We start from the raw sequence: 27,769 nt of genomic DNA, 5'->3' as shown, positions 1-27,769 counted from the left end.
AAGTTCAATTTGCAGGGGAGGACTACGTGATTTTCCACACCTGCATGTATGTGCGTGTGTGTGTGTGAGAGAGTGTGTGGTAAGTTGCAAAAACACAGAGAGCATGAGCGAGTAGCAATGAGCGGATTGACGCACGAACGGAAGAAAGAGACACCATGCAAGGGGGTGAACTCTTTGCACTCTTGCCGTCTTGCGTTCCTGCCAGAGCCCTTAACAACGTGCTTATCGACGCTCCGCACCCATACAGCTACACGGACGGCGTGCGTGCGTGTGCGTGCCTGCTGCAAAGAGAGTATGCGAAGAAAATCCAGCATTGAAAGACACACCGTTCTTCGTCTCGGGTGCGTTTTCGGTGGGTTCCCGACGCACAGCAGGAAAAGACATCCCCCCCGAAGGGGTGGTGCAGGCAAAGTGAGCGAGAGAGAGAGAGAGGGGTAGAGACGAAAGTGCGGGCCAGTTGGGGCCAAATCCTGTGTGGGTGCTAGAAGAAGGAACACGACGGGTTTGGTTTGTTGCGAACAACGGTGGAACGGTCGCAAGTAGCAATAGAGACACAATCGGGGTAGAGATCGTCCCGACTAGACTCTTGGTACGGTGAAGTGTGTGTGTGTGTGTGTTTGTGTGTAGTGTAGTGTGTAGTGTAGTGTGTAGTGTAGCAGCACAATCCCTGCTCAAGAGGTTCCCCCGGGGGCTGCGGAGTCGCCCAGTGCAGAAGAAGGAAGAAAAGAAAAAAAAGGTAGCTTATTTTATCCCCGGCAGTGTCTTTGCGTGAACAGTTCCATCTCGAAACCGCTGGTGCGCGGTGGTGGTGTGGTTTATTGTTTGCTGTGCAGCAACGGGAGGGAGGTGGGAGGCAGTCGAAAGAAAATGTCGGCCAGTTATGCGTGGTGAGGATCAATCGATGAGGCAACGGGGTGCACTAAAGGTGGTTAGTGAGTAAGGGTACAGGGCAGTAGTAATCGCGACATAAGGGAAAAATCCATTCCTTCCTATCGTTGCCGTCTACGGAGTCGTCGAAATTTTTGCATTAATTTGTGGGTGCAAATGCGCTCCCTCCCGAAGGGTGTCGCGGGTTGGGGTTGGGCTGCTATTGCGTCGAGAGGTGATGATAATATTATCGAGACGAGGACAACACACAGAGAGCAGATTGGCATTGATGATATGCTGCTGGGGTGCTGCTGCTGCTGAGGGGTTGCTTTGCTAACTCTCGCGCCTGTGTGTGCGCCTCGCTGGTGTATATGTGTGTGCGCGCGCGTTTGCAAGATTCACCGACGACACAGCGGCGTGTGATGATGGTGATGATGATGATGATGATGATATCCCAACCGAAGAAGGTGATCGTGCGTGTTTGTTGAGCACAGAGCAGTAGGCTGCCCCGTTGACGTGTGTGATGTGTGTGTGTGTGGAACTGTACATCGAAAAGTGTATGACCGCGAGGTAGACGGACAAAAAGCGAGAAAGAGGGAGAGACAGGGCGGGGGAAGCAGGCACGGGATTTCGATAAGAAGTGGTAATCTTTTATGCTGTGCAGGAAATTCGATCCAACCCCAAAAGTGCGCGACATACACAAAAGGCAGTGGTGGTGTGGTGGTGCTGTAATTTTTATTCGCTACCTCCACCGACATCTTCTGCCCGTCGTTCTACCTTTGTGGTGTTGTTATGCTGTGGTGCTACTGCAAGAAGCAACGAAAACGAAAGGCAAGAGCAAGCAAAAGCGAAAGTAATAGATGCCCACACGCGCTAATGGGTGCGAAGTGAGCATAAAGAAGAAGAAGAAGCAGAAGAAAACACGGTAGTTGCTCCAATATGCTTCTTCGCACACACCTAACCAATCGCCGACCGTAAATTGGCCCTGCAGAAGAACTACACGGATCGGCAAACCCTCCACCAGTGCTCGCGCCCTACGCTTTTTACCGCGGGGATGCGTATTTTGCCTTCGTTCTGCTCACTCATCGTCGTTCTTCAGCTACAGGGCACACGGTAGCTACGTTACAGCGCCGCCTGCTGCTGCTGCTGCTGTTGCTGCTTTTGCTGTGTGTGGTGCGGCGTGCTGCTTGTGTGTTGGTGTTGTGTGCGAGAGGAGCAGCAGCAGCAGCAGCAGCACCGTTTATCAGCGTGCAAAGCTAGAGCAGGAGAAGGAGTGTGTGCAGTGTGTGTGCGCTTGATTTGATGCGACGGTCGAGAGCCATTTACCCAGGTCGAAGAGTGCTCTGTGGTCGTGTGCATGTGTGCATGTGTGTGTGTGTGTGGATGGATAGTTTAGTTTTGCTGCTATGCTGCGCTGTGCGATCGAAGAAGCTGCTGCTTCTATTACGCTTGTGATTGCTTCGTTCTGCTGTACACATCGTGCCACATACACGGGGACACGGACGCAAAGTTGCAGAAAAATAAGTCTGTTGCCACTCTCCACCCCTGTGCTATTGGGGGGAGGAGGGAGGGGGGGGGTAGGGTGCACAGTTTCCCAGCTTCACCAGTAGTGTGGCGCGCTGGTGGGGTGTGTGGGGCAGCTGGGCGATCTTCGCATCGAAGGGAAATCTAGTTTGTTTGTGCTCGGCATGCGTTTTTTTTGTTCTCCTTCTCCCGTTGGAATTAGTTTGACACTTGGTAGGGTTTTTCATTCCCTTCATGCCGTGTGTTGTAGCTGCGAAAGGGCGAGATCGTTGTGACAGAGTGTGAGTTGTGTCTTCTTCGTGGTGTTTGCTCGTGGTTTCCTTTTACGTGCATATGGCATGGCGCAATGGAAACGGGATGATGGTGATGTGTGTGTGTTGTGCCCACACAACATCGAAACTCCTTCCCCATGCCCGACAGCATTGAGTGCAGATTTGTTTCTTTCTTAAGCTTTACGTGTTTGTGTTTATAATTTCCCTTCTCTTCTTCTACTTCTAGTCCTTGCATTTCCTTCTCACTGTCACAGAAAAAAGGACTGCGTGCGGCTGCAAAGCAAGGATGCGTTTCGCACCGTAACCGTGTGTGTCTCTGTTGTGTGTGTTTGTGTGTGCGTGTGTGTCTCTATATACATGAACGTGTGTGAGTGTGCGGTGTAGTGTTTGCTTGTGTTTCTGGATACAGTGGTCCCTTTTCGATGCTGTGTGTAATTGATGTGTTGCAGAGCAAGCGGTTCACGGTCGGGGATGCAGCAAGCAAATGATTGCGCGTGTTGGATGCCCTGGCAACAGTGAAGACAGTGGTCGAACATTCGGCAATCTATCTGTGTGACAACGCTTGCAGAGTGGTGTGCGGGGAGGGGAGCATCCTACGATAAACAGAGCATCCTCGGGGCGATCGATCCCCCCCAGGTTGTGTGGTTCACTTCTCATTAGTGTGGGGCCGAGGCACAGTGTGCCATGATGCTGCAGTGTCGTCGCTAGCTAGTGAATACGGATACGAAAACAGCCCCCGAAACAAAGGGTGAAAGAGCGAGGGGGTGGTATGGTGTTCTATGGCTACCAATCGCAACCGTAAAAGACACCGTCCGGAATGTCCCGGAAGCGGGTGTTTGTTTTTTGCTACTCCGCACGGAAAGTGGCCCGTGAGATGTGAGATGTGAGATATGAATAGTATACATCCGAGTGAGCGAGCCGCGTTAGGAAGTGAGAAGAATAAAGTGAGTTGGTGTGTGAGAATCGAGGCGACCGTGTGACGCGCGTGACTCAGTGAGGGTGAAAATTAGTGGCACGAACACACTGAAGAAGCGAGAAGAGGGGAAGAAAGTGAGACGGAACAGATCGTGGAATTGGATATTGGTTTTCCGTGCAACTTGAGGGAGCGGAGGGAATGGTGTGTGGTTAGCAGAGCTACACTGAAAGCGACACACCCGTTGGAGATTGTTGCTGCCGGAAGGTGCAAGGGTCGCGTAAAACTAGCCGAAAGAATCACGAGCGCGATCATACGCGAACGATGGATTTCATCGACGATCTGCTGAATCAAATGTCGTCCGCCTTCAACCAGGAGACGGCTATCCCGAAGAAGGAGGAGATCTCGATGGACGAAACGCTCAAGTGGCGAGCGCTGAAGAACAATCAGTTTGCATCGCGGACGCGTCTGCCCCAGCAGCAGCAGCAGCAGCAGCAAGCGGGTAGCGGTGGAAGTGGAACGCGCAGCGGTCAGACCAACGGACGCAAGAGTGCTGGTGCGACCAGCGGCGGTGGCAGTGGTACGGCAAGCGGAAGCACGGCAAGGAGGGAGCGGCGTCGAACGGTGGGAGGAACGGGCAGCAATAGCAGCAACGACAGTGGCAGCAGCAACGTTGCAGTGGATGAGGGCAGCAGATCGCCGGCGCCACTGCTGGGTGACAACGGTTGCTTGACGCCCCCCGAGACAGCAAACGGAGGGGGAGAGGACGGCGGGGAGGACGAAGAGGACAACATTGAGATAGAGATAGCGAAGGATATTAGCGGCGAGGAGTTGCAGGAAGCGCTCGGGCTAAGCCAGCTGATCGAGGTCGACTCGGCGGAAGACTTTGCTGGAGGCGGCGCGATGGAGGTGGATGAGGATCGGCTGGAGCCGTCGGACGATTCGCTGCTGCCCGGTGGTGATCGGAAAAGTAGTCCGCCAGCCCTAGCGAAGCTGGGCACAGAGAAGGAGGAGGAGGAGGAGCTGGTGGACGGAATCGTGCAGGAAGATTGCAAACCGGAAGACGAGATGGACACGAAGTCATCGCTGCTCGAGGTGCCATATTGTAGTAGTGCGAGTGTAAGTCCCTCGATGGGTCTGGCGCAGGGGAAGGACTCGGCCGGCGATCAGCAGCAGCAGCAGCTGAAACGGGACACGGATGAGACGGATGCGCCGGATGTACCGATGGAAACCAACGAGCTGGAACTGGAGACAAAGTCAAGCAATACGCTCGAGGGCGAGACAGCAGCAGTAGAGAGAGATGGTACGGGGCGCGTCTCCGTTGCAGAATCAGCAAGCAAACAGGAACCTGCTCTTGAGGAGGGTAGCGAAAAGGGTGAACCGACCGACGGTGCCAGTAGTGCTGCCGAGGGGAACGACGAACAGGATCACGTTGCGGTGGCGGAACTGGACGACGCATCAACGCTGGAAGATGACGAAGACGATGTGCTCATCATCAACACCGACGAGATGGACGAGGTGGTGGAGCTAGCGGAAACGTCCAAAGAGGACGAGGAAGACGATGAAGATGGCATGTCAGACGGCAAGATAGCAGCGGAGCAATCGAATGCTGACGATCGTGCGAAAACTGCGTCCCCACCGAAAGATAACGATGCCAGTACGGCGATGGTGTCATCGGAGAAGCCGGATGAGAAGCAATCAGAACCGGAACCGCTGGTCGTGGTGGCCATTCCCACCGAAAATGTGACCGAAAGCGAGGAGGAAAAGTTTAACCCACAGGAAGAAGCGGCCGGAGCGTTGCAGGGTGACAAACTCAGCCACGACGATCAGTCTGCGGGCGATTGTGGCGAGGTGAAGTACTCCGACGCTTTAAAGTCTTCCATTAGCGGCTCGCCAACGAAGGCGGACGACGAGGCACGGTCGGACGAAAAGCTGGTAGAATCGAAGACTGACGAAGCAATGGCGGCGGAAGATAGGAAGCCCGCCGAACACGAAGCACACTCCGACGCAGGGTCAGCAAATACCTCAACGGAGGATGGCGCCGACAAGACCAAACAGCCGGCAGGACGAACGACACGGAGCAAGAAGGGAGCCGCTGTGGTGGCTACCGCTGCTACTGCGGTTGCCTCGGCTACCAGCACAACGCTTTCGCAGAGACGATCCCAGCGCTTCCAGAAGGAGTCTGCCGGAGCGGCGGGTGATGGTAAACCGAACGGCGACGTAGCCAGCGAACCATCCACGATTGTGGTGAAGGAGGAAGAAGTGGACGATGGAGCGACAGCCAAGAAGCGCGCCTCGGTCGGGCCAGCTAGTGAGGCTAAGGTGAAGGGCACGCTCAAGTCCGACCGTAGTCTGCGGAGCAAGCAGCAGGGAAATGCCGGTACGCTGCCGGCACAGCCCACCGTGATGACTCGCCGTGCCTCGGAGACGGTGAAACCGGCAGCGGACGAGGCAAACGAGCCGCTTGATACGGTGGAGACCGGCGCCGACAAATCGATCGTTGGTCGCCGGGGACGGAAGCGATTGAGCCAGGAGCGGTCGGTGCCAGCTGCCGCCACGGTGGTATCGAACGAGCCGCCGGTGATTCGTGCACGTGAAAAGCCAGCCCGCGATGAGCCGGCCAAGGTGGTGGAAGCGGCCGAGCAGCGTCGTGCCAGCCGGTCGGGGTTTCCCGCAGAAACAGAGGAAAGCGACGCCGGTGGCAAGGTGACGGTAGCGGCGACACCCGCACAGCAGGAAAAATCCACCCCTCAGCAGCAAGTGCCGCAGCGACGTGGCAGGAAGCGGAAAAATCCAAGCACCGCCGAAGCAACGCCACCAACGGCTACGTCCACACCGTCCGGTCCCGGAGCTGCCAGCGCGGACAAAGCTCCGCTCCATCCGTACAAACGCGCGGCCAGAGTGTCCAGGGACGGCAGCGACGGTATCCTGGCGTCCGCACTGGCCCGCCGTGACAAGGTGGACTCGCAGGGGCGCCTGTCGCGTCCGATCAAGCTGTCCGCCAAGATTCTCGCCAACGAGGAGCTGCGCCAGGGCTTCGAGCAGCACAACAATGGGCGTATCATCATCGGATCGGAGCAGTCTTCCCCTGCCGTGGTGGTGCATGAGGACGAACTGCCCTCAGGTTCGGTGGTGGAAGCGGAGAAACAACGCAAACCGGCTCGAGACGTGGTGGAACATTCGGTCGCTAGCAGCAGCACGATCGGTAGCAGCAGCGAGGATGTAACGCTGGTGTCGGTGACCATGCCACCAACAGTGAAACCGGCTTCGTCCGGAACTTCGTCCACCAGACGGTTGCCGCCATCGCAGGAGAAGGAAAGTGAAGCGGGACCGTCGGCACAGCCACAACAGCCAAGCAGGAGACCAGCCGAACCGTCGCCCGCCGATCGGCTAGCCGCATCGAAGGCGCGGGCAAGGCAGGCGGCCAAAGCGAACGCACCGCCCTGTCCGGACGTGGATACCTTCCTGCAGGGAGTTCGCGCAATGCGTCTCGGTACCGCGAACCGATCGCGCACCGATGACAACCGTAAGCTGAACCGCCGGCAGCAGAAACGGGCGGATAAGATGAAGCTAAAGTTCATGGCCGGGTTGGGGCTGCAGCGTCCCAGCGCCCAGCAACCGCGCAACGGTACCGATGGGGATGATTTCGACGTGCAGATGTCTGTGGGCGAGTCGGATTCGAGCGGCAGCGAGGCAGACTTTGTGCCGCCGCAGAAGATCGGCACGGTGGGCCGGCCGAACGTTACGTTGCGCCTGCGCAAACCGGAAACGCTGCTGGAAAATCCTCCACGCAAAGCTTCCCTCGCTTCCGCCGCCGGTCCGGCGAACCGTGTGCCGCTCGTAACGGCCCCATCCGGTCCGGTGGGCATGCCGAAATCGTCGGCCGTTAATGCTAACCGCCAGGCAGCGAATGCACACGCGCGACAAGTGGGCAAGCAGTCGAACGGTGGCAGGACACCGCTGGCACCAGCGAACGGCGCCGGGAAATCGCGCTCATCCGCTTCGCCGGCAGTGATACTGCCTGCCACTGTGACAACCCTGGGCGCACGGTCTTCCGCTTCGAAAACGGTCGCTGGCAGCACTACGGCAGGGTCGAAATCTACCGCCGCGACGCTGCTAAAGGACAGGGAAACGGAACAGTTCAAACGGTCGCTGCAGCGGCTCGGTTGCGAAATTACGCTCATACCTACGACGGGTCGGGCCGATTCCCGTGCCGTTCCTTCCCCGGCTGCGCCTGGTCCTTCGCGGAGTGGGCCGGCCACAAATGCTTGGCCAGTTCGTCGCGTTAAGGATACGGCACCGGCTGTGGGACAGCAGCAGCAGCAGCAGCGACCCCGCTCGCAGCAAAACGTCGCCACGCCTCCAATCCTTCCCGGTACGACCTCGCCGAGCTTACAGATCATGTTGGGTGGTGGGCCAGGATCAGGACAACCGGTGCGCACAACATCCGGACTGGTGGCGTCCAGCACCCGGACAGCAGTGCCGGAGAACGAAAGTTGCGCTTCCGATTCGCTCGTCTGCCACTGCCGCCAAAAGTCGGACATATTCGTGGCGAAAACGGTCGGCAATGGGTACTGCACGGCGGTGGACGATATCGATGGCCAGCAGATTGGGTGCTGCAACGAGCTGTCGAACGATCTGCTGAACATGCTGCGACCGAGCGCTCGGGTCAGCTTTCAGCTGCTTTGCAACATGCACCGGAAGCGGCTGGAAGACCACGGCTGCTGTGCCATCTGTGGATGGTTTTGTACACAGGTAAAGTAGTAGCTTTTAGTATTGTAATTGTAATTCTTTATGGGTACATTGCCTTGATGTTTGTTCATAGTTTGCTTTATGTAAAACCACCGTCACTAGGGAAGCTGGGGAGTGTGAGTTGTTCATCCCGTAAAATGTGCATTTCTCACGACCCTGGAAAAGAAACCCGTCAGCAGATGTTTGTCGGAAGGAGGATCGGGCGAGACGTAAACCATTTTATGATCGGTTGCAATTTTCATTTGTGCTTCAACACTGCATCCCACATTGCATTGAGTGTTTGCATCGGTACCCCGTGCACACACGTCGTATTGCGGCCAGTCGGACCCTTGCCGTGGCCAACACAAAGATTTGAATCAGTTGTAGGAGAGGGAGGGTTTGCAGGGCGGTAGTTCCGCCATGCGTTTATTATTAGAATTCGGTCGACTTACTGTTTTTCTGCGCACTGGCGTGAGGAATGGAGCAAAGAATCAAGAATGTAGTTTTTACCCAATCTTTTGTAGCCGGGTGGCGAGGCCGGGGTTCTTTGGTTATGATCGGTACACGTGCTTAGAGCAAACATAGGAAAGCAAAACTCGAATCAAATAGAATCAAATGTTGTTTAACAGTCGCGAGGACCACGAGATGAAAGGATGTTGTGGTTTAATGGGTTTTTTGGGTATAAAAATGCATCTTATTGATGTAATTTCTATCATCTTTGAACTAGATAGCGGAAGCAATGTTGTTTAGTCCGATGTTATAGCGTCCCCTTTGCCGCGTTTGCAGCACAAAAAAGATTGGAACTAATTTTGAATTGTAATTTCTTTCCCAGGGTAACTTTGCCATGTGTAAAAATGCACATCTGTTTCATCCGAAATGTGCGGACAAGTACACGCTCAACACACCGTACAATCCGGCCCGTCCCGGTGACCATGCTGCCCCCACGCTGGTGCTCAAATGTCCGCACTGCAATCAAGAGTGTCCGAACGGAGAAATCGAGGTGAACATTCAGCTCACATCGCCACCAGTGCTGCTGCCCTCTCGAAAGAGTATGGTGTAAGTATGAGCGAGCAGAGCGGTCTTTTCGCCCCGAGATTAACAATGACCAGCTAAACTAAACACTCGCTTTTGCATCGTAGGAAGCCGGCCAAAATGACGGTTTCTAAAACTGGTAGCGGCGGCAGTAGCAGCACGAACGGTATCAGCGGACCATCCAACGGGAAAGATAGCTTCCGTACGACCGTTCAATCGTTGGTGCCGAGCAGCGTAAAGAACATGCTAGCAACAGACCACAGTAGTAAAAATGGTAGTGGTGTTAGTGCTTCCACTAGCGCCAGTTCAAGTGCCAGTAGAACAAGTTCGGCAAAAGACGCCGGCAGTACGGCGGGCGCCAGCAGTACAGGGACGAAGCTTCGTCATACGGCGAAGGATTTCACCAATGCCGTCTGCACGAAGAAGGATGATGCACTAGTCTCGGAGATTATCAGTAAGTGTGCCGGGGGGGGGTGAAGATTGTTAGCAGCCATTGTCCCTGGTACTGATGTCATTGTTGTTTCCCTTCCCTAATAATTCCAGCTTCCGGGTTCGACATCGAGACACGGTTTCGGGAGTACCATCATGGGACCTGTCTGCATGTGGTGTGTAGTTACGGTACACCGGCGATGGCCTATCTGATCATGTGCCGTGCCCGCTCGGTCGACTATCTGAACATCTTCGATCGGGAGCTGCACACGGCAGTGATGCGTGCGGTGGTCGGCTCCAAAAGTGACATCGTGAAACTGCTGCTGGACAGCGGGGCGGACGCAACGCTCAAGGGCCCGTACGGTATGACGGTGCTGCATTTAGCGGCCAAGCAGGGTCAGCACGACACGGTGCGTACGATACTGGAGTGCGCTAGACAGCGGCTGACGGCACGCGCCCTGATGGCGTTTGTGAACGCGGTCGATAATGGGCGCTGGACGGCACTGGCGTGGGCCGCTGAGAACCGCCACAAGCAGACGGTGGAGCAGCTGATCTCGATCGGGGCCGATGTGAATGTGTGCGATCGATTGAACAACACCTCCCTTCACTGGGCGTCCCTGTCCGGCTGCTCCGATACGCTGTACCGGCTGATGACCAAGGACTGCAATCCAAACTTGCAGAATAGCAATGGCGAGACACCGCTGTAAGTGCCACAGAAGTGCTTAATGGTGGTAGTTTTCAAGTAGTAAATGTTTAAAATATCTTTTAATTGTTTTTTTGGCACTTATTATCTTTTTTTCGAAAAATTCACGTATAATTTCTTTTATGATTTCTTTTTTTTAATTTACACAATTTGGTAATGAATGGTTTGTTCCTCATGGAATGTACCGTAATTTTATGTTTCGTAAGCTGAGCTTGTTAAATTTTTCATAAAAAAACAGAGAAAAAAGTTTCGTCGCTTGTTTTACCAAATTCTTTCAGTGACTTATGCGCACAGCATACAGCATGCTACTTTTACAACAAAAAAAAGATTTTCAATGTTCATGTATTGCTTAATTTGCCCCTTTTTCCTATTTTTGTATTTGTTTTTGTTTAGTTACAGCTTTTTATATATATAATAATCGATTTCTTTGTAATTGCAGACATATTGCATGCCGCCAGGGCCATGCCGAAATTTGTGTTGTGCTGCTAGCCATGGGTGCTTCATTGAACGTTCGTAACACATCAAACCAGTTGCCGCAGGACATTATCCTTGATCCGAACAGTGAGTGTGGCAACATTATAGCAGCGAACGTGAAAATGCGCAACCTATCAAATAACCTGAAGGAAACGCACATCATCTGCAGGTATGAATCAGAGTACAGTGAAATAAATGCTGCTTTGATATTAGACCTGATAACACTCATCGTTTCGTTTTTCTTCTTTAAATACAATCTACAGTGATATCTCCAATGGCAGAGAACGGCACCCGATACAGGTTGTGTACTATACCCGGGGTGCGAACGAACGTCAGCTTACCGTGCCGAAGTTAAAGTACATTCAAAGCAATGTGCAGATCGACTATCGCGTAACAATTGACACTGACGCCCGCAACATGCACGTTTGCTCCTGCGTAGACAGGTGAGTTAATGGGTTCCCATTGAATATTACCATTACATATTGTAATACGTTGTATTAGTATGTTTTACGTAGCTATGCAGTTGCCGAAAGTGTTAATAGTAATTGCCCTTTATTGCATCTCTCTTCTCGCTAACAGTACCTGCACGTCGATGGATTCGGAGTGCCTGTGTTCGGAACGTACCTGGTATACGAACGATGGCCGGCTGGTGAACGATTTTAACTACCTCGATCCGCCAATAATCACCGAATGTGGCGATCTGTGCGACTGCAATCTGCGTTCATGTCGAAACAGGGTCGTGCAGCATGGTTTAGATGTACCACTGCAGCTGTGCTACATCCCTGGGAAGGGTTGGGGCGTACGCACGATGGTACCGATCCCGAAGGGTACCTTTCTGGTCGAGTATGTCGGAGAGATACTTCCGGACGAAGCGGCTAACCATCGGCTGGATGATAGTTACCTGTTTGATCTGGGCAATGGGGTAAGTTGTGTGGCGTACCAACTGCCAACAGCGTGTCTAATTGTGCTTTGCTTACCGTCGTTTCATACTCTCAACACTTAGTACTGCCTCGATGCCAGTACGTACGGAAATGTGAGCCGCTTCTTTAACCATTCCTGCCGGCCGAATGTTTCGCCCGTATCCGTGTACTACGATCATAAGGACCAGCGGCATCCAAGAGTAGCTTTGTTTGCCTGCCAAGACATTGGAGTTCAGGAAGAAATATGGTAATGCGTGTGTGTTTTCGTGCTTTTCCTTGGTTCGTGTGATTTTAACGCTTTGTATTGATCTATTTCAGCTTTGATTACGGGGAGAAGTTCTGGGCGGTGAAAAAAGGTTCACTGGCGTGTCGGTGTAATACGGAGAAGTGTCGCTACAGACAAGCAGAATAAGAACCGTCGTCGAAAATGATTGCCAGCGGGGAAGATTGAATTATCAGTCAGACACCCCAAAAACAATAGTTGAGGCGATACAACAAATCGTTGAATGTACCAAACCGTACAATACCACCAGAAGAAGGAAGTTCGTCGATTGATGTTTCGGATTGAGGCTATGTAAGATGAGTGTAAGTGAAATGGGGAAAGATTGGCTCTGCTAGGGGAGATATAATATTTATTTATAAATCCTAATTGTGATTAGATAATTTTGTGAATTGAAATGTGTCCATAAAGCAAAATGGGCAACTTCAGTGCGGTGTGCATTGCCTACTCCACAACAGAGAGGAGGCCCCCACCATATGTACAAAACAATACAGAGATTGTACAGTTAACGCGAGGAATGATCTTTTGTAGGACGGATCTAGGGAAACTCAAAATTGTACCAAAAAGAGACAAGCAACAAAGAGAAGAAAACTGATATTTAGCAGCATGTCTTAACATGTTTCGCCATATCAAACCGTTTATTCATCACAGAAAACGGATCGTTCGGTAAACAAACTGCGTTTTTGACTTATCTAAGTTTGGTCTATGTTGCCATTTTTGCAATTTATAGCTAGAAACGGACACAGCAATACGGGGGCAGCATGAGGGATATGCAGAGCGTGTAAGTTAAGCAATCATTTAGTCACTTGTGTAAATTGCTATATAAATATCTAGATTGACACTCAACGGCAGACGGCTGTTGCGGAAACAATGCACAAAAGAAAAAAAAAACGATCCCTTGCGGTAACAAATTTTAATTTAATAAAAAAAAAACAAAAAGAAAAGGTTTAGACGCACAGTTATGCTTGTGTGAAGGTTAGTGTGAGTGTAGCAAAAGGATTTCTTACCGGAATTTCAATAGTTCGGTTGGGTTTGGGTCTTCAAACAAAGACGACGACTCATTTTGTTTGTAGTATTCCGTAAAGTATATGCCATATTTAGTTGCCACCGATATTAGTCTTCTTGGTAGTTAATACAGCGTAAGTCGTCAATAATTCATTTATAAAACATTTTTGCCGTAAGGTTTTATGCAACTGTGAGACCTTAACTTTACCAATGTTAGTAGTGACTAGAATACCGGAATGTTTGCTTCAGTTCACGGAGACGATAACGATGGAAACAAAATGATTTCGCTTACAAAATCAAAACCAAGAAACTAATCTAATCACTCTACAACAACTCATACCATCACCTTGCTCGTGAGCATATTTTATATCGTTAGGAGAATAGAGATTGTGGATTCTGTTTTTAATAAGTATTGATATCATTTCGTGGCCATGTTGCGTGTCTTTTGTGGAGTAAACAGCAAGAAATAATAATATTAATAATAATACAAAGTTAGTTTATGCCTTGTGAATCAGATTTGACATTAGCGCTATCATACCAAAGCAGTGGGAATCGGTCGATTCTTATTTAGCTCAAGACTATTCATCTATTTCCTAGTTTACAGACATCGCTGCTGTTTGTACTCCCGTCATTAGACTTTACAGTATCGATTGTACGTAGTTCCTTTGAATAGTTTCTTTTCTTTCGGTTTATTTCGCTACCTTGCTTGCCGTCGCGTGATGCCATATATAAATTGTAAGTAATGCAATGCGTGTGTTGAGTTGTTAGATAAAACGGAAACCGATAGGTAAAGACAAGGGAGGTAAGGGAGACATCTGAACAGAGAGCTATTATCATATTTAGTGTGGTAGATACAGAGGCAACTTAAAACAGTGGTAAACAATAAAACGACAAACGGTCGGGCAATGCAATAAGAGTGTCCATTGTTTGTGCAGCGAAAGAAAATGAGACAAGTAATGCAAATTGGTTTACGAAAGGAAGAATTCATAACTGTGCGTTTGTAGTTATGGAATGGAAGGAGTTGTTTTAAAGCGCAGTAGGCTGCCATACGTGAAGTAAGGATACGAAACGATACGTATGTCCTGTGATTCTTCGGATCACAGAAGGCTCTGACTGAGTTGAGGTTCTAGCGGAAGGTAATGGCTATGGTTAGTCGTGTTTTGTCCTTCGTTTGAATAGCTTCAGATTGGAAAGTGCTCTGTAGTACTCTGTGAAAATCGTTCAGCGAGTAAGGTGAGTTCGTAAAAAAATAACGTTAAGGCTTTGCCTGAAAATAAGTAACTACTGAACTGTGAAAGCGTAACTACTAAATGCAACAATTTTTTGATGAATAGGTAAGTTTTGTAAGGGAAATCATTGCGGATAGTGTTTCGGATTTCTTGGGCAAACGGCAGAACCGTGTTTAAGATATGCAATATTCGTAATTTGTCGATTAATTCTTACTAGAGTAGCCAGTCTTTGGTAAGACTTATTATTCGTGGCTAGCTTAGAAGGCAGGAGATTTGGAGATCTAACAGAAGACGTGTCTGCGCTTTTAAGTCCAAGCGTGTATCGATTCTCGTTCGGATCAGAAGTCCTCCGTAGAAAAGGCTGATAGCTTGGTGACAGTGTAAAACGTTAAGGCCGAAGAAGATTGGAGCATTAGCCGTATTTACGCGCAGACTGCGAACACTCGTAATGGCCAAGCAAATGAATTTTAAGCAAGTAATGTGTGAATACTTTTTTGTTCTTTTTTCCTTTTGCACAACAACCGTTTGCGTTCAAGGCCTGCCTACCAATAGTGGGTTTGGCTTTCAATGACTTAATGAATAGCCATAGCAGGATAGTCAAGTCCTACGTATGGGGACGCGATCCATTCTGTGCTTGAACCCATGACGGGAATGTTGTTAAGTCGTAGAAGTTGACGACTGTTCCACCAGAGCAGCCTATTAATATTCTTTGTCTAGCTTTGAAATAGTTAGAAATTAGTTAAAATTCATAAAATTGTCTAAAGAGCTTTCACGAATCCCAAAACAATACGTTTAGTTTCTGCCATCAATCGTAAAGTTCATGAAGGCAGAGCCTACTGCGGAAATTAAGAAATGGAAGCATTCAAGAATGGAGAATGTTGATGTGGCCAGATTATTAGAATCCAAATTTGTTAAAAAATCAAGCATTAGCTTTTGGTACACGTTTGCAATCGGCCGCATATTATACTGTTTCTAAACGACTCACACATTTTCCATGACAATTTTTGACGATAGTTTCCTTCGATGAATCCTGGTTCCATCGCGAAAGAATGGCTCACTGCGTTCGCAATTTCTCAAAATGTGTGGTTGTCATGGTTTTGGGAGAAATTGACAAATCTGTGACAATCACGGTAGCAGCCTTTGCTTTTGTTTAAAAAGTGAGTAGCCTTTTTTTAAGTACAAAAAACTCGAAACTGAAACCACCGACAAACCGACGTGACTGTTCGAACAAAATGAGCTTCAAAAGTTGTCTCCTTATTTCAAATGAAAATACGTTAAACACTAGCGCCATCTCTATAATGATTCGCTTACTACACTGACACAGAGAAGAAACTGCTAAATACCCTTTTTGTTTTTCTTCGCAAATTCCAATGCGTATTGTTTTATGTACTTCTCACATCTTTTGAATTGATTTGGAAACTTATAAAATGATTTTCCTGGGTGTTTTGTCCAAAAATTCTCACAAAATCTTGCCTCACACTTCCTTCGCAATTTGTATTTAGAAAAGTTGTTAACATCGAAGCAGCAGTGAACAGTGCTTACTTTGACAGAAGTGTTCGCCTCACTGGTAAATGACAGTACTTTCGTGTGGGACACTTTTGTAACTCCAGTGTCACGTCGGTTTGTCGGTGCTGAAACAATGTACTATTCGGCTTAATCCAGTGTAATCGTCAGGTTGTAAAGTCAGAACTCAATACTAAAGCACTTTTTATTTGGCATGATTTTAGTTGAACGCTTGATGGTTGGCTGACAGATCAATTAACAAGCATGCATTTGTATGAAAAACTGGTTTATGAAAAAAATCATCAAAATCCCTATGGCGTGTTGAGAAAATGTTCAGATTCAATTTTGTTGAAGCAAGAATTGCTCTTGCTACTACACCATTAAAACATAGAGCACTAAGCAGAGGAAGAAGACGTTTGTGGCTTCGGCAACTCATCCACCTTTTTATCTTTACAAAGGTAAGGGAATCTTTTCCATCTTTTCCATAAAACAACAAGGTATCATAATTGACTGAAACATTCCTTGCCATTTGTTGTGGACAGACCGCTGCCTCATCCTGAGGGCGCGCCGTTGACAGCAGGGCTGTCATCCTGTGACGTCCTCAGTGAGGATCGCGGCGCGAGAAGGACCAGTCGTCCTCTCCCCGCATTGCGTGTGTGTGTTGCGTTTATAATATTTATATACGTGTTATTGTAAACGATACCAAAGATAGTGATAATGTAATATATTCTGTTTGCAACGGACACCACCGTCTTTAAGTATCATTTTGTGCGGACACAACAGTGGCGACGAGGATGGGATTCTCCTCGCGTAGGGGAGGATCCTACAACGAACCGACGCAGCACCGAGACCACCATCGCGGTTCCACCATCGCGCAACCGCCATCGCGCAGGATGGGCACGCTCGGGGCTTGCGCGAAGCCCTGAAGGGATCCTCACTCCGCTGCAGCACCATACCGGACAATGCGAGGGGACATTCCGCTTTGGACCGTCGTGACACGGCATCACCGCCCGCTGCAGCGTTATCGGGGACACACTGGTGCAGCATTGGCGTCGCGGCACCACAGCCGCCCTTCTGCACCAGCATCATCGCGGAGCCCGATAAGGCACAGTGCTGAGGCATTTCGGCTGCCCCCTGTGGACCTTCATCGCCGGCGCTCCAGCTGCACAGGTGCATCTCGACGGCGACACCACTGTCGCCCCTGTGCAGCACCATCAATGTGTCCCGAGTGCACAGTCGTCGTGCGCGGCATCACGGTCGCCCGCTGTGCACTCGCATCGTCATCATCATCACCATCATCCTGCGCGCCCTGCACAGCAGTTCACCGGCAGCGACATCACGGTCGCCCCTGTGCAGCGGTTCCGGCTGAGCGGTCGAAGCGCGCGCGGCACCACGGCCGCCCCCTGCTCAGCCGCTCATCGACGCCCCAACGGCAGCAGCATTCGTAGAGCTGCCTCAGCAGCATCATCGGCGTCCGGTGCAACTACGTACGACAGCGGCAGCGTCATCAGCTGCAGTGGCACCGACAACAACAACAACACCACAGAGGCTGCAACGGAACGAGCGAGCGCAGCACATCGGCTGCCCCCTGTTGCAGCCCGCAACGCTCATCTCATTCGAGCGTTTAACGCAGAGGCCGGTCAGCACTCTCCCCTGTTTTACACAGCGCCACTTGAGCCGTACGCATGCCACGCCGGTTTTAATTACATTAAAACCGCTGCGTCGGCTTAAGCCGTACCGGCCTAATTAAAACGGGGAGATGTTGTGGACAGACCGCTGCCTCATCCTGAGGGCGCGCCGTTGACAGCAGGGCTGTCATCCTGTGACGTCCTCAGTGAGGATCGCGGCGCGAGAAGGACCAGTCGTCCTCTCCCCGCATTGCGTGTGTGTGTTGCGTTTATAATATTTATATACGTGTTATTGTAAACGATACCAAAGATAGTGATAATGTAATATATTCTGTTTGCAACGGACACCACCGTCTTTAAGTATCATTTTGTGCGGACACAACACCATTGAATTTCGGTTCGGTTTAATTTGGTATAGAAAAAAAATGCACATATCTTTTTTTATTTTATATTTACTTTTATTCCAATCATGCAGCATCTGAATGGACTTGTGTCGATCGATAAAATTATTTACACATAAAATAAGCATTCATCGACGAAAACGTTTTTTTCGTGTCCTGTTTTTAGATACTGTTGCACGTTAAATAGTTTAAGTATACACTATGAGAACGAAAATGAAACTACACAGGAGTGTTGTGGCATGTTTTGGGGGAAGTTACTTATTAAAAAAAAACAACTACGTACTCTGTTTCACCGCAAGTGCTGCAGTGTCTGGGATTGGAGTGTAAAACCGTAAATTGATTCGTTGTGAATTGTGTGACTGTGGGCTTTTGGGCGTCTGTGAAGTGTTGTGTCCGTTAGTTGTGACAGAGACAGTGATGATAAAAACTTTCTTGATGGAAGTTTTGTGATAATGGATTATAATTATAAAATAAATTACTCTGCTTTGCCTCTCGCTGTAAACCTCTCGTCTCTCAGCCCGTCCGTCCTTATCCATTTTTTTCCTTCTATCTATCTATCTATCCCATTCACTGCATCTTCGTTGCCCTCACTTCCCGCAATCGTGCTACTCTGTCTTGCCCTACAAAGACATGCTAAGTTTCCGTTCCGCGAAATAAATAACGTTAAGGTAGAGTTGGAAGTGGGATTGTTTCGTATTATGCGTCTTGTTTCAATAAATAAGTGATTTCTTTTCCAATCTCTATTTAAAGTTAACGATTTGTTCGATCATGGGTTTTGGGCGGTTGTGGGGGAGACCCCTGCCGTATGCCGTATGCCACCCGCGCAAGCCGCCGCGATCGATGCACACACGGGGGCTAAAGTAACGAGAAACACTAACCTTGTCTTGTTAAATCCCTTTAACCCCCCTTCTCGACCGGAAATCTCCCCGAGAGTGCCCGCATCGGATCGATCAAATCGGAAACTCAATAGAAAGTGAGAATAGGGTCGTATAAGCTTGTTGCCTGTCCTGGCTACTATGCGTTCCGTTGCGCCATAACTACGGTTATTATCTATCTCGACATCCTTTCCCTTGTTACGAACTATCCTAGTGTGCTGTGCGTTGTATTGTCGGCCCGCCCTAATAATCTCGAGCGCCGAAGCCCTCTGATGATGGTTATAATGTGGGTGAGCCAATGATGAGATGTTTTTTGCTATATTTACTGGTGTGTGTGTGTCTATGGTTGATAAAAGTGCAGCGAAGATGCATTAGACCGAACACTTAGCATGCTTCGGTGCCGGTTTGTTCTGTGCGCTGCATTGCACGTGCACTAAAATTATGTCTAACGCTACTGTAACTGTCCTGAAGCATACAAGTGCTGGGTGTGGTTCACTATCGTTGGTGTTGCTAACCATCTAGGGTGGGTGTACGTAACGTGAGGGAATGTGTCGGCTTTTGCTTTGCTAGGGATAAAGAGGGTTTTGTGTTTCCGAATTTAAAAAACAAAATGGAAATACATTATAAATAGTAAAATCAAGACCCAGCCCCTTAGGGGAGGCGTCCGTCATTCTGTGCTTCGCTCTAGTGCCTGGGCGATGGAAGAAGAGTGGTTTGTCTAGTCAGTTTGTTTGTGCGGCGTGCATAGCCTTTTTGCGAGACACGAAACGGCGAACTAACGTCGCACGTGATCCACGGCTAACGCGCTAACGTTCACGGCTTGCCGCGCGCTCAGTCTGGCCTTCCCTATACCGGGCACAGCGTTGGCATCGAGCCCCAACCATCCGATGGTGTCGGGCACGATTACTTCGCGCCGACCTCCTTCTTATGCCATGACTTTGTGTGGCTGCATCCACTTCTTCATGTAGTAGCAGAACAGGGTCGACAGGTAGACCAGCACCATCAGGGCACAGGTGACGGCAAGCGCCAGAACCGATGTTTTCGTTGGGCACGGTTCAATGATGGTGACGGTCTTATCTGTGATAGGGGTAGATAAAGCACATGCAAAGAAAGAAACAAAGTGTTACGATGCATCCACTGCTTCTGCTTCTGCTAGGGGAAGTTTGACCAAAAACACTTACCCCGGCCAAAGTCAGTGCTGGCTTCGCTGCGCAGGAAGTCACGGTTCTTCTCATCGCCGAAGTCCAACACCAGAATCTCCTGCGAGATGTTCATATCTTCCTCCTCCTCAACGGTGTCATTGCTGTAAGAAAAGGCAGAAACGAATAACACATTAGTGTGTGTGAGTGCAAACGCACATCATTGCTGTATATCTACCTGGCCGTGACGGAACGACGCTTTCTGCCCCAGGACTCGACTGAATCACGTCCCCATTCGCAAACAGCCGGTTCGCACGGTCCCAGACAGTATTTCACGTTGCACTGGAAGATCACACCGTAGCTCTCGGTGAAGCGGAACGCCTCGTAGATCGATTGCAGCGCATTGCCGTCCTGGGTGAAGGCTGGGAAGATGGTCGGATCGACCGGGCAACCATCGTCGTCGATGATCTGGAACGTGCTCTTGGAATCCTTGGCCATGGCGACGCACGATCGGGCGAAGATGCCGTAGGGAGCTGGAAAAGACACACACAGTATATGACAAAATGGTGTTCGTAAGGCCCCCCGGGTCCTACTTCAGGAGGGTTCGGGTCGGTTGCTAGCGCTCGCTTACTGTCTTCCGGGATTTCGATGCGGAACGTCAGACGGTCTCCGATGCGCACGGTTTCGACCTCGCGTGCACGGGCGTCCAGAATGCGGATCCTTGGCGGCGGTGCCTCCGGCGACGAGTTGATGTGGATCATCTCCGGATCACGAATTGGCAGCATGCCGAAGGAGATGTTCTTGGAGCTCATGTCGTACGTGCACTTTACCTTGTAGATCTTGTCCGCCTTCGTCATCACGACCGAATGGTGCTGCAGTACCACCGTGTTGCTGTATATGCCGGTCTATGTACAAGAAACGTTCGATATATGAATGAGCGGTACATTCTGGCGTATGATACTATCGGGGGCAACCACCTACCGCACTCTGAGTATTACAGTCCTGTCCGCCCATGGTTAGGTCCAGACGGAAGGTGTCGGAATTGATGACATCAATATTACAGGTCTCCGATCGTCCCAGCGCGTAGATACGTCCGTTGAATGGTTTGTTGGTGCGCACCTGCACAGCAATGCGTGTGTCCTTGCAGTGTACCGAGACTGAAACGAGCGCATGGTTAGCAATTAGCTACCACAATTGTACAGTGATAGCAGTCTGATCACTTACCATCATAACACGTTCCAGTTTTGTCGCAGTTGGCATCGTTACGCGTGAGGTTATTGACGGCCGGATCCTCAACGGTGTCAAAGACCACGGGGAGTGTATTTTCAGCCTGGTTCGATTGCTCTGTAATGATTGCCAGAGGTCATTAGCTTGGTGCTCCCTTGGTTAGTGCACCTCCACAAAGATGTGTGGGTGACTGTGGGTTTACGTTTGCAGTAAAACTTACTCTCGCAGATGTTCTCAAAGTAGTCTCCGCTCGGCTCGCCGACATCGATCAGGGGCCGCTCACCGTTCAGATAGGTCGAGGGTCCATCGGGCAGCGACTTGTGGTCGAGATGGTACAGCCGGCAGTTGTACTGGGAACCGGTCGGCTGGCCCAGGTACAGGAACGAGCGGCACAAGAACTCGCTCTCGATTTCGCACGCCAGCTTGCAGGCCGTTTCGGAAGTCACCTGCAGCTCCTTGTCCGTGTAGTAGTGCAGCCCGACGTACTGCGATACTTTGTCGTCCGAAACGCCGATGCGCGGCAGCTGGAACTGGCGGCTAAACTTACAGGCCTGGCTTGGCTTCAGGCACAAGTTCTCGAAATAGTCCACGCCCTGGGCATCGACCAGCTGCACGAACTGGCCAACCGATCGGCGATCGGAGTCGCTCAGCACACACTTCATGTTGTTGTAGTCGTACTCGACCGAGCGGCAGATGAAGCGCTTCTCGTTCAGACACGCCGACAGGCAGGCCTCCTTGGTGCTGGTGTAGATGAGCGCATTGTCCAGTCCGCGAATGATCTTGTTCGGCACACGCTCAAAGTTCCACGGGCGCTGGCAGGCGTTTTCCGAGCGCAGCTGCAGCTTCACCATGTAGTACATGCTGGAGGAACGCTGGGGCGTGCTGGCCGGATTGTTGGCCGCCGTCACGTTCTGCAGCTGGCACAGCGTCTCCTGCGCGGGCGTGAGCGGGTTGACGACGAAGCTGAACGCCGCCGCCTGACAGTCGGGCTCCTCCCGGCACCAGCCCTGACACTCGTACAGCGACAGATTCTTCACGCTGTAGTACGTCGTGCCCTGGAAGTCGAAGTCGGTCAGCTTCTCGAAGGCGACGCGGGCCTGCACGAGCTGGTCGGCCGCCACCAGGAAGCAGACGGTAAACAGTAGTAAACTTGCGGGACGCCACTTCATCGTGATGCTTTCGTGTGAAGGCGTATATTTGGAGGGCTAAAGAAGGCTCGATCTGCAAATGGAAGAGCGGAAGAAGAAACGAATGTTTGAATGCAAGACCATTAGTCAAGTTATTAGGGGTGCGCGAGGATGGAAGGCGGCAATCCGTTGAGTTAGAACTTCCTTTCGGGCTATGTATTTAATAACTTGCAACGAGGCACTGGTTGGTGCCTTACGTGTCAGTACCTTAACCAGATGCGGGATCTGCTAATTGCGTCGATGAATCTTCTGGGTATGATTAATGATAGTTTTAAAAGTGTTTAGTCACTGGCTAACTACTTCTCGAACTTTTTGGCTGCTTCTTGGTTGAAGCAGAAGCAGCAGAAGCCAACGAACATCAAAAACTTGGGTCGTTTTTTGAGCCTGAAATAATAGAGGCTCTTGTTTGCCCGGAACCGAACTCAATCGGAAACTAATGCGAGTTGAGTTTCATTCACTTTTCGGTTAAGCTCTTGTTAGCTAGTTAGTTCCAGAATACTTTTTGGATTATGGAATTCTCATGCCAACAATTGATTTGATATTATGTTATGGCTTTTGTTTCTTTTGCTGTGTTGTTTAATTCGCTCGGCAATGTACACGGTGCTGGTAATTTCGTTTAGTTTGAATCATCGCCCAACTTTCAAACGATCGAACGACTGCTGCAAATGTGCCGACGACAACGGGCAATACTACCGGTGCTTTCGAAATTCCCCATACTTTCTACAGTACCGTGCAATAAACCGCGCGTCGGAACAAATTCGAGAATCAGGCCATTTATGACGCCTCTGCCTAAGCAGATGGCGGTTTACTGCCGCGCAATGTAGAGCAGTCGCGCGCGCGTGGTCTGCTTTCATTTCGGCGTTTTATGATTTTATGCTACAATGGCATCGGTATGCCAGCATTTATGTTTATGGTCGCCTGTTTGGACCACTGTCGTTTGTCTTGTTGTCCGGACAGGAGGACAGCGAGAGGAGTGCGGGGACAGGCGATCGTAGGTCTCAAGCAGTAATCAGGTGGAAAACAAGTTTATTGAAATGAAATGATGTGATGTGGTTTGGTGTGTTCTCCCGTTGTTTACTGGTGGCTCCATTTCAACCTTCTCTCCCTCCCCGCCAACCGTCATCGTACGCCGGCAGGTTTAATTTGTTGACACTTTTCCATCCGCCCGGTGAGATCATGGCACGCGAAACCGCTCGATCACCGTTATGAGCATTCGGGCGGAGATGATGTCAACATTTGGGCCATTGACCGACATTCACACGGTATGCGTCAAACATGCGTCCATCAAAAAAAGGAACGATCTTTGTTATGTTTGCTGCTTCTCACCCCCTTCACTTGACTCGCTTTTGTCGACTCCCCTGTTGTTGACACTCAAAATTTGCATCTCAGTCAATGTATGGCGGAAGTGGGACCCGATAAGCAGCAGGAATTGCTGAATAGAAGTGGAGTGTTGTGCTGTGCTCTAGCAAATTCCACACCATTTTCGCAGGCTCTCGATTATAGGCCATTCGTTGGATTAGCGCAAAATCGTTTCCTTTTTGCAGCGGAACCCCCCCCCCCCCCCACCTCTATCTCTCTTTCTCGTTTGAGCTCGTTTCCAAAGCACGTTCAATAAAAATGATGATACCCATCGGCGAAATCCATCCGAAGAGTTCGATTGATCGTTAATTTAATTTATGCACCACAAATCAGCATCCAATTGATCGACGGACGTCGGCGCTGGGTGTGTCGAACCGGGAGAACCAGAGGAAACACAATCGTACACCCCTATATGCTTCCATAGACCCGTAAAGACTGGATCGCTCCGCATTCTTCTGGTACCGTCTGGGAAGGGAGCGAGCGGAAAATTGGAATTAGCTAGCGAGGAGAGGGAAACGAGCACCCGGGTTCGAGGATGGGCGTGAAACCAGAACCCTTAGCCGGTTCGCTCACGAAGTGATTTCGTGAGCAGTTTTTACTTTTTAATCCAACCAAGCTTCGATAGTTTTGATACGGTGAAGTTTGGGGCGTTAAGCGAACGAGTGCAGCGGTTACGGGAAACGGTAGAATTGGGAAGGAAAAAACCCTCACGTGTCTGTTGTGTGCGAAAAGCAAATCCTGGGAGTTTGTTGGAGTTTGCGAAATAAAAGGTAATGGAAGATACCGGAAAGGAGGGATAGGGAGAAAGAAAATTGAGATCACCGGTTGCTCTCTGTTGCTAGCGGCTCCGTTCCCCTTTTTTTTGCCCACCAGCAGCAGACCACAAATCTAGTCCATCTTTAGTCGCTCGCGGACGCAATGGCGGTGTAGTGTGGCGCATTTGGTTTTGCAGCTGGCGGTGAAAAATGTTTTCCAACTGCTCAACTGGCCTGCCCTGCCTGAAGTGCTCGGAACCCGTGTGGCCGTGTGATGTGCATCCGTAACCTAGTAGTGGATGCCAGCGGATCGTTTCAGCTCCACTTTCGGGTGGGTAGCACAACGAGGGGACGGAGGAAGAGCAGAGGTACAAGTACTGAACCCGTTATGCGAAAGTCTTTCACTCTGATTTTCTTCCATACTTCCACCCGGGAACGACTCTAGTGGCTCTAGAGGAAAACACACACACGTACTCCAAAGAACTATTTCGATCTCTCCGCCAACCGCCCTCATACAAGGCGGGATGAAAGCAAGCAACAACAAAAAAATGGTCGTAGTTGGTGACACTTTACACATTCCCCCTTATTCGCATTTTACAGTGCTGTAAGGGGCACCGTATGTGATACTGTGTGTGGGAAGGAGGTGGTGGAAATGCTTCAGTTCTGTATTTGACATTGTTATACCTCTCCATCCACGGAGGGCAGCACGCGTGTGTTGTGGGCTACGTGTTGTTGAAGCTACTGGATGCATCCACAAGTACCCGTATAGTATGGGGAGACGGGGTTCGTTCGTACACCATCTGGATCCCATATGTCTGGGCCGTTTGGTTGCGCTGTCACACTATCACGAAAGTATCTTTCCCGGTAGTGCCTTGCTCGAGTGCAGGTACTTCGGCAAGTAGCTTAGTTACGAACGTTAGTTTCCTTTCCGTACGGCGCTTGTATAATCGGGTTTGCATGGCAAATGTGTGGAAACCCTGTGGGTGAACGCAGGGGAGAGGGAAAGCGGTGAGAGGGCTCGAGAACATGTGTCATTAATTAAATGTCGGTGTGCCGCACGCTTTGACCTAGATTCGGTGTTGCGAGAGATTAATGAAGATTGCAGCAGTCAATGAAGGTGTTCTGAAGCTAAATTTCCACCCCAAAATGACAGCTTCCAAAGCGAGAGAGAGAGAGAGAGAGAGAGAGAGAGGGGGAAGAGAACAGCAAACGATCATACGGTCGGGGCAGCAAATTAAAATGGGGGGATACTTTTTGTTCTTTTAACACCCCACGAGGGTCGATGGCAAATTTACGATGCCCGGACGTGAGATCGTTCAGAATTAGAACGCCGAATTTCGGGCGGGGTAAGCAGTGTGAGGAGGGTCTTCGTTACTTCCGTTGGTTGTATGTTTTTTTTGTTGTTCCCGTAGCTGCTGGTGCTGTGTAGCGGTAGAAAAGTTTTATCTTCACACCACCGTTTCGCGCCCCATCCAGACGGAAGCGCGATGGCGCAATTAACTGGGGCACACCAGTAATCGACACAAAAGTGGGAGAGAAAGAGAAAGGCAGGGGGGTTCTCTCGAGTTCCCGGTCGTTTCCATTTTTCCCATTGCTCCACACACAAACGCACAAAAACGGTGCCTCTTTTCGAGTAACTGTAACTTGGTGTGGCAAGGGGGGGGGGGGATACCAAGGTAATAAAAGAAAAAGGGAACCAAACGAGCATGGCTCTGGCACCTTACCAGGGACTCTGGTCCAGGCTCCACTGGTGCTTATTGTGCTAATTTTACAAAAGACGACCAGCAATGAAATGCCAACTGTGCGTTATGTATGTGTGTGTGTGAGAGAGATAGAGTAAGTATTGAAATCAGAACAGACGGGAAGGGTGAACCGATGCCATGATCTCACGTGCGTGCGATTCACGTCACTGTAAAGCCTCGAAAGACACTAATCCTGAAACAGAAATTCCAAGTTTAGGTTCCTGCTCCTGCTGCTCCGAGCCGCTCTGGATGCTTGCAAGGGAAATGGAATAGTATGGCCATCATCGTCTCGTACACACGGAACTAGAAAAACTTGATTGCCTTGAAAAAGAAAGCTCCTCTGGCTGATATGTGCCGAGCTCTCTGGGGTTACTTTTCGCTAGCGAGTGAGTGGAACATTCTACGACAACCAGCTGCCCCGGGAACAGCAGCTCCATCTCATAATGCCCAATTACGGTGAAGGGGAAAGCACGCTAGAGCAAAAATGGGATAAAGTTGTCCGGATTTGGCCCCAACATTCCAGGTCCAAACGGGCATAGAGAGCCCGGCAAGGGAGAGGACCACGGGTAATTAGACTTTCCATCGCCGTCGGACCACGGAGGAAGATCCTGTGTTGGGGGCTTTATCGGGAGCGCGATTGTGCCGCTTACGCTCCTAAACCCTCAGACCTAGATGGCCTAGACCTTTATTTGTCTGCCGCTGCTTCGGATAGCGATGCCATATGCTGCAGGCCGCACGTTAATCTGCTTATGGAACCGACCAGCCAGCGCAACGGTACTCGCTGTAAAGCCGTGGCAGTAGGCCGGCAGGTTCATTTGGCTAATGCAATGTGTGTGTGTGTGTGTGTGTTTGTGGGTCTGTTTGTAATACTTTCTTTCCCACCGGCAGCAATCGTTACCGACCATCCGAAGACCTGCCCTAAACAATGAACAATGGCGGACCGCGGCGTTTAGTTTAAAAATTAGTTCAACACGATGGAAGGGCTGCGCGGGGCCTGCCAACCGGTCCCGCAGTGCGCTGTGAGTGTGAGTACACATTCAAAGAGCTCAGAATCTGAGGTCCATGGTGGATGATTTTGTTTTTATGGCCAACGGGAATCAAGTCTCGATGCGTTCGCGGTTTGCACTGGCCAGAGCAACCGTTGCGGTCCGTCGTCTTCTCCTTGTCCTCCAAAGTGGAGAAAGAGAGTGAGTGAGCGTGGCAGGTGTACCAAATTTTTGATCGTGAATTATAAAATGTGTCAAAAAGGGGAGGGAGAGAGAGAGAGAGAGAGAGCAAAAGCAAACGGTAGGAAGCGGCGGCCACGTGGAGCGATTTCCCAAACCCCCCTCCCAACGGGATCCCGCTAACGGGCGTCACTTAATCATGCAGTGTTTGCGCGCTTGCATTCCGTTCAGCGGGCGATTGAGCGATGAAGAGATTAATCCGCTTGCCCCGGCGGTGCTAGAGACCGCCGACAGGCACCTTGACGGGTGGAAGCGACAGGTGAGACACAGGCGTATGTGTGTGTGTGTGCCGCTTGGAAGGGTTATGTTTTTGTTGTGTTTTGTTCCCGTTCTTCTGTTTCGCTTCCC

General features: G+C 50.4%; 2 protein-coding genes across 7 annotated transcripts in view; one reads left to right on the top strand and one right to left on the bottom strand.

The window, feature by feature from the left end:
* Nucleotides 1–248: 248 nt before the first annotated feature.
* Nucleotides 249–14,064, top strand: LOC1272941 (uncharacterized). 6 transcript variants are annotated; one of them, XM_061647630.1, is made up of 10 exons: nucleotides 249–352; nucleotides 2,890–8,331; nucleotides 9,140–9,363; nucleotides 9,447–9,793; nucleotides 9,883–10,471; nucleotides 10,911–11,114; nucleotides 11,209–11,388; nucleotides 11,525–11,867; nucleotides 11,949–12,112; nucleotides 12,184–14,064. In XM_061647630.1, the coding sequence occupies exons 2-10, from the start codon at nucleotides 3,901–3,903 to the stop codon at nucleotides 12,275–12,277; spliced, it is 6,576 nt and encodes a 2,191-aa protein (XP_061503614.1). In that variant the 5' UTR covers nucleotides 249–352; nucleotides 2,890–3,900; the 3' UTR covers nucleotides 12,278–14,064. The 6 variants fall into 6 exon arrangements, with proteins under 6 accessions (XP_061503614.1, XP_061503609.1, XP_061503611.1 ...); XM_061647625.1 differs by having other exon boundaries at nucleotides 278–736; XM_061647627.1 differs by having other exon boundaries at nucleotides 279–411.
* A 3,882-nt stretch (nucleotides 14,065–17,946) lies between these two features.
* The window catches only part of LOC1272942 (uncharacterized), a 30,220-nt gene continuing 20,397 nt past the window's right edge, over nucleotides 17,947–27,769 (bottom strand). The window contains exons 2-8 of the mRNA XM_061647633.1: nucleotides 21,373–22,373; nucleotides 21,150–21,269; nucleotides 20,907–21,082; nucleotides 20,557–20,830; nucleotides 20,164–20,458; nucleotides 19,968–20,089; nucleotides 17,947–19,863 (exon numbers count right to left, since the gene is read on the bottom strand). Of these exons, the coding sequence (XP_061503617.1) occupies nucleotides 19,712–19,863; nucleotides 19,968–20,089; nucleotides 20,164–20,458; nucleotides 20,557–20,830; nucleotides 20,907–21,082; nucleotides 21,150–21,269; nucleotides 21,373–22,321 (2,088 nt within the window). The 5' untranslated portion in view covers nucleotides 22,322–22,373 and the 3' untranslated portion in view covers nucleotides 17,947–19,711. The remainder of the gene's footprint in view (nucleotides 19,864–19,967; nucleotides 20,090–20,163; nucleotides 20,459–20,556; nucleotides 20,831–20,906; nucleotides 21,083–21,149; nucleotides 21,270–21,372; nucleotides 22,374–27,769) is intronic.

The sequence above is a fragment of the Anopheles gambiae genome, chromosome 2 (genome assembly GCF_943734735.2).
Source record: "Anopheles gambiae chromosome 2, idAnoGambNW_F1_1, whole genome shotgun sequence".
Lineage (NCBI taxonomy): Eukaryota > Metazoa > Arthropoda > Insecta > Diptera > Culicidae > Anopheles > Anopheles gambiae.
Note: the sequence above shows the minus strand (reverse complement) of the source record. Positions and strands in the feature narration are given on the sequence as shown.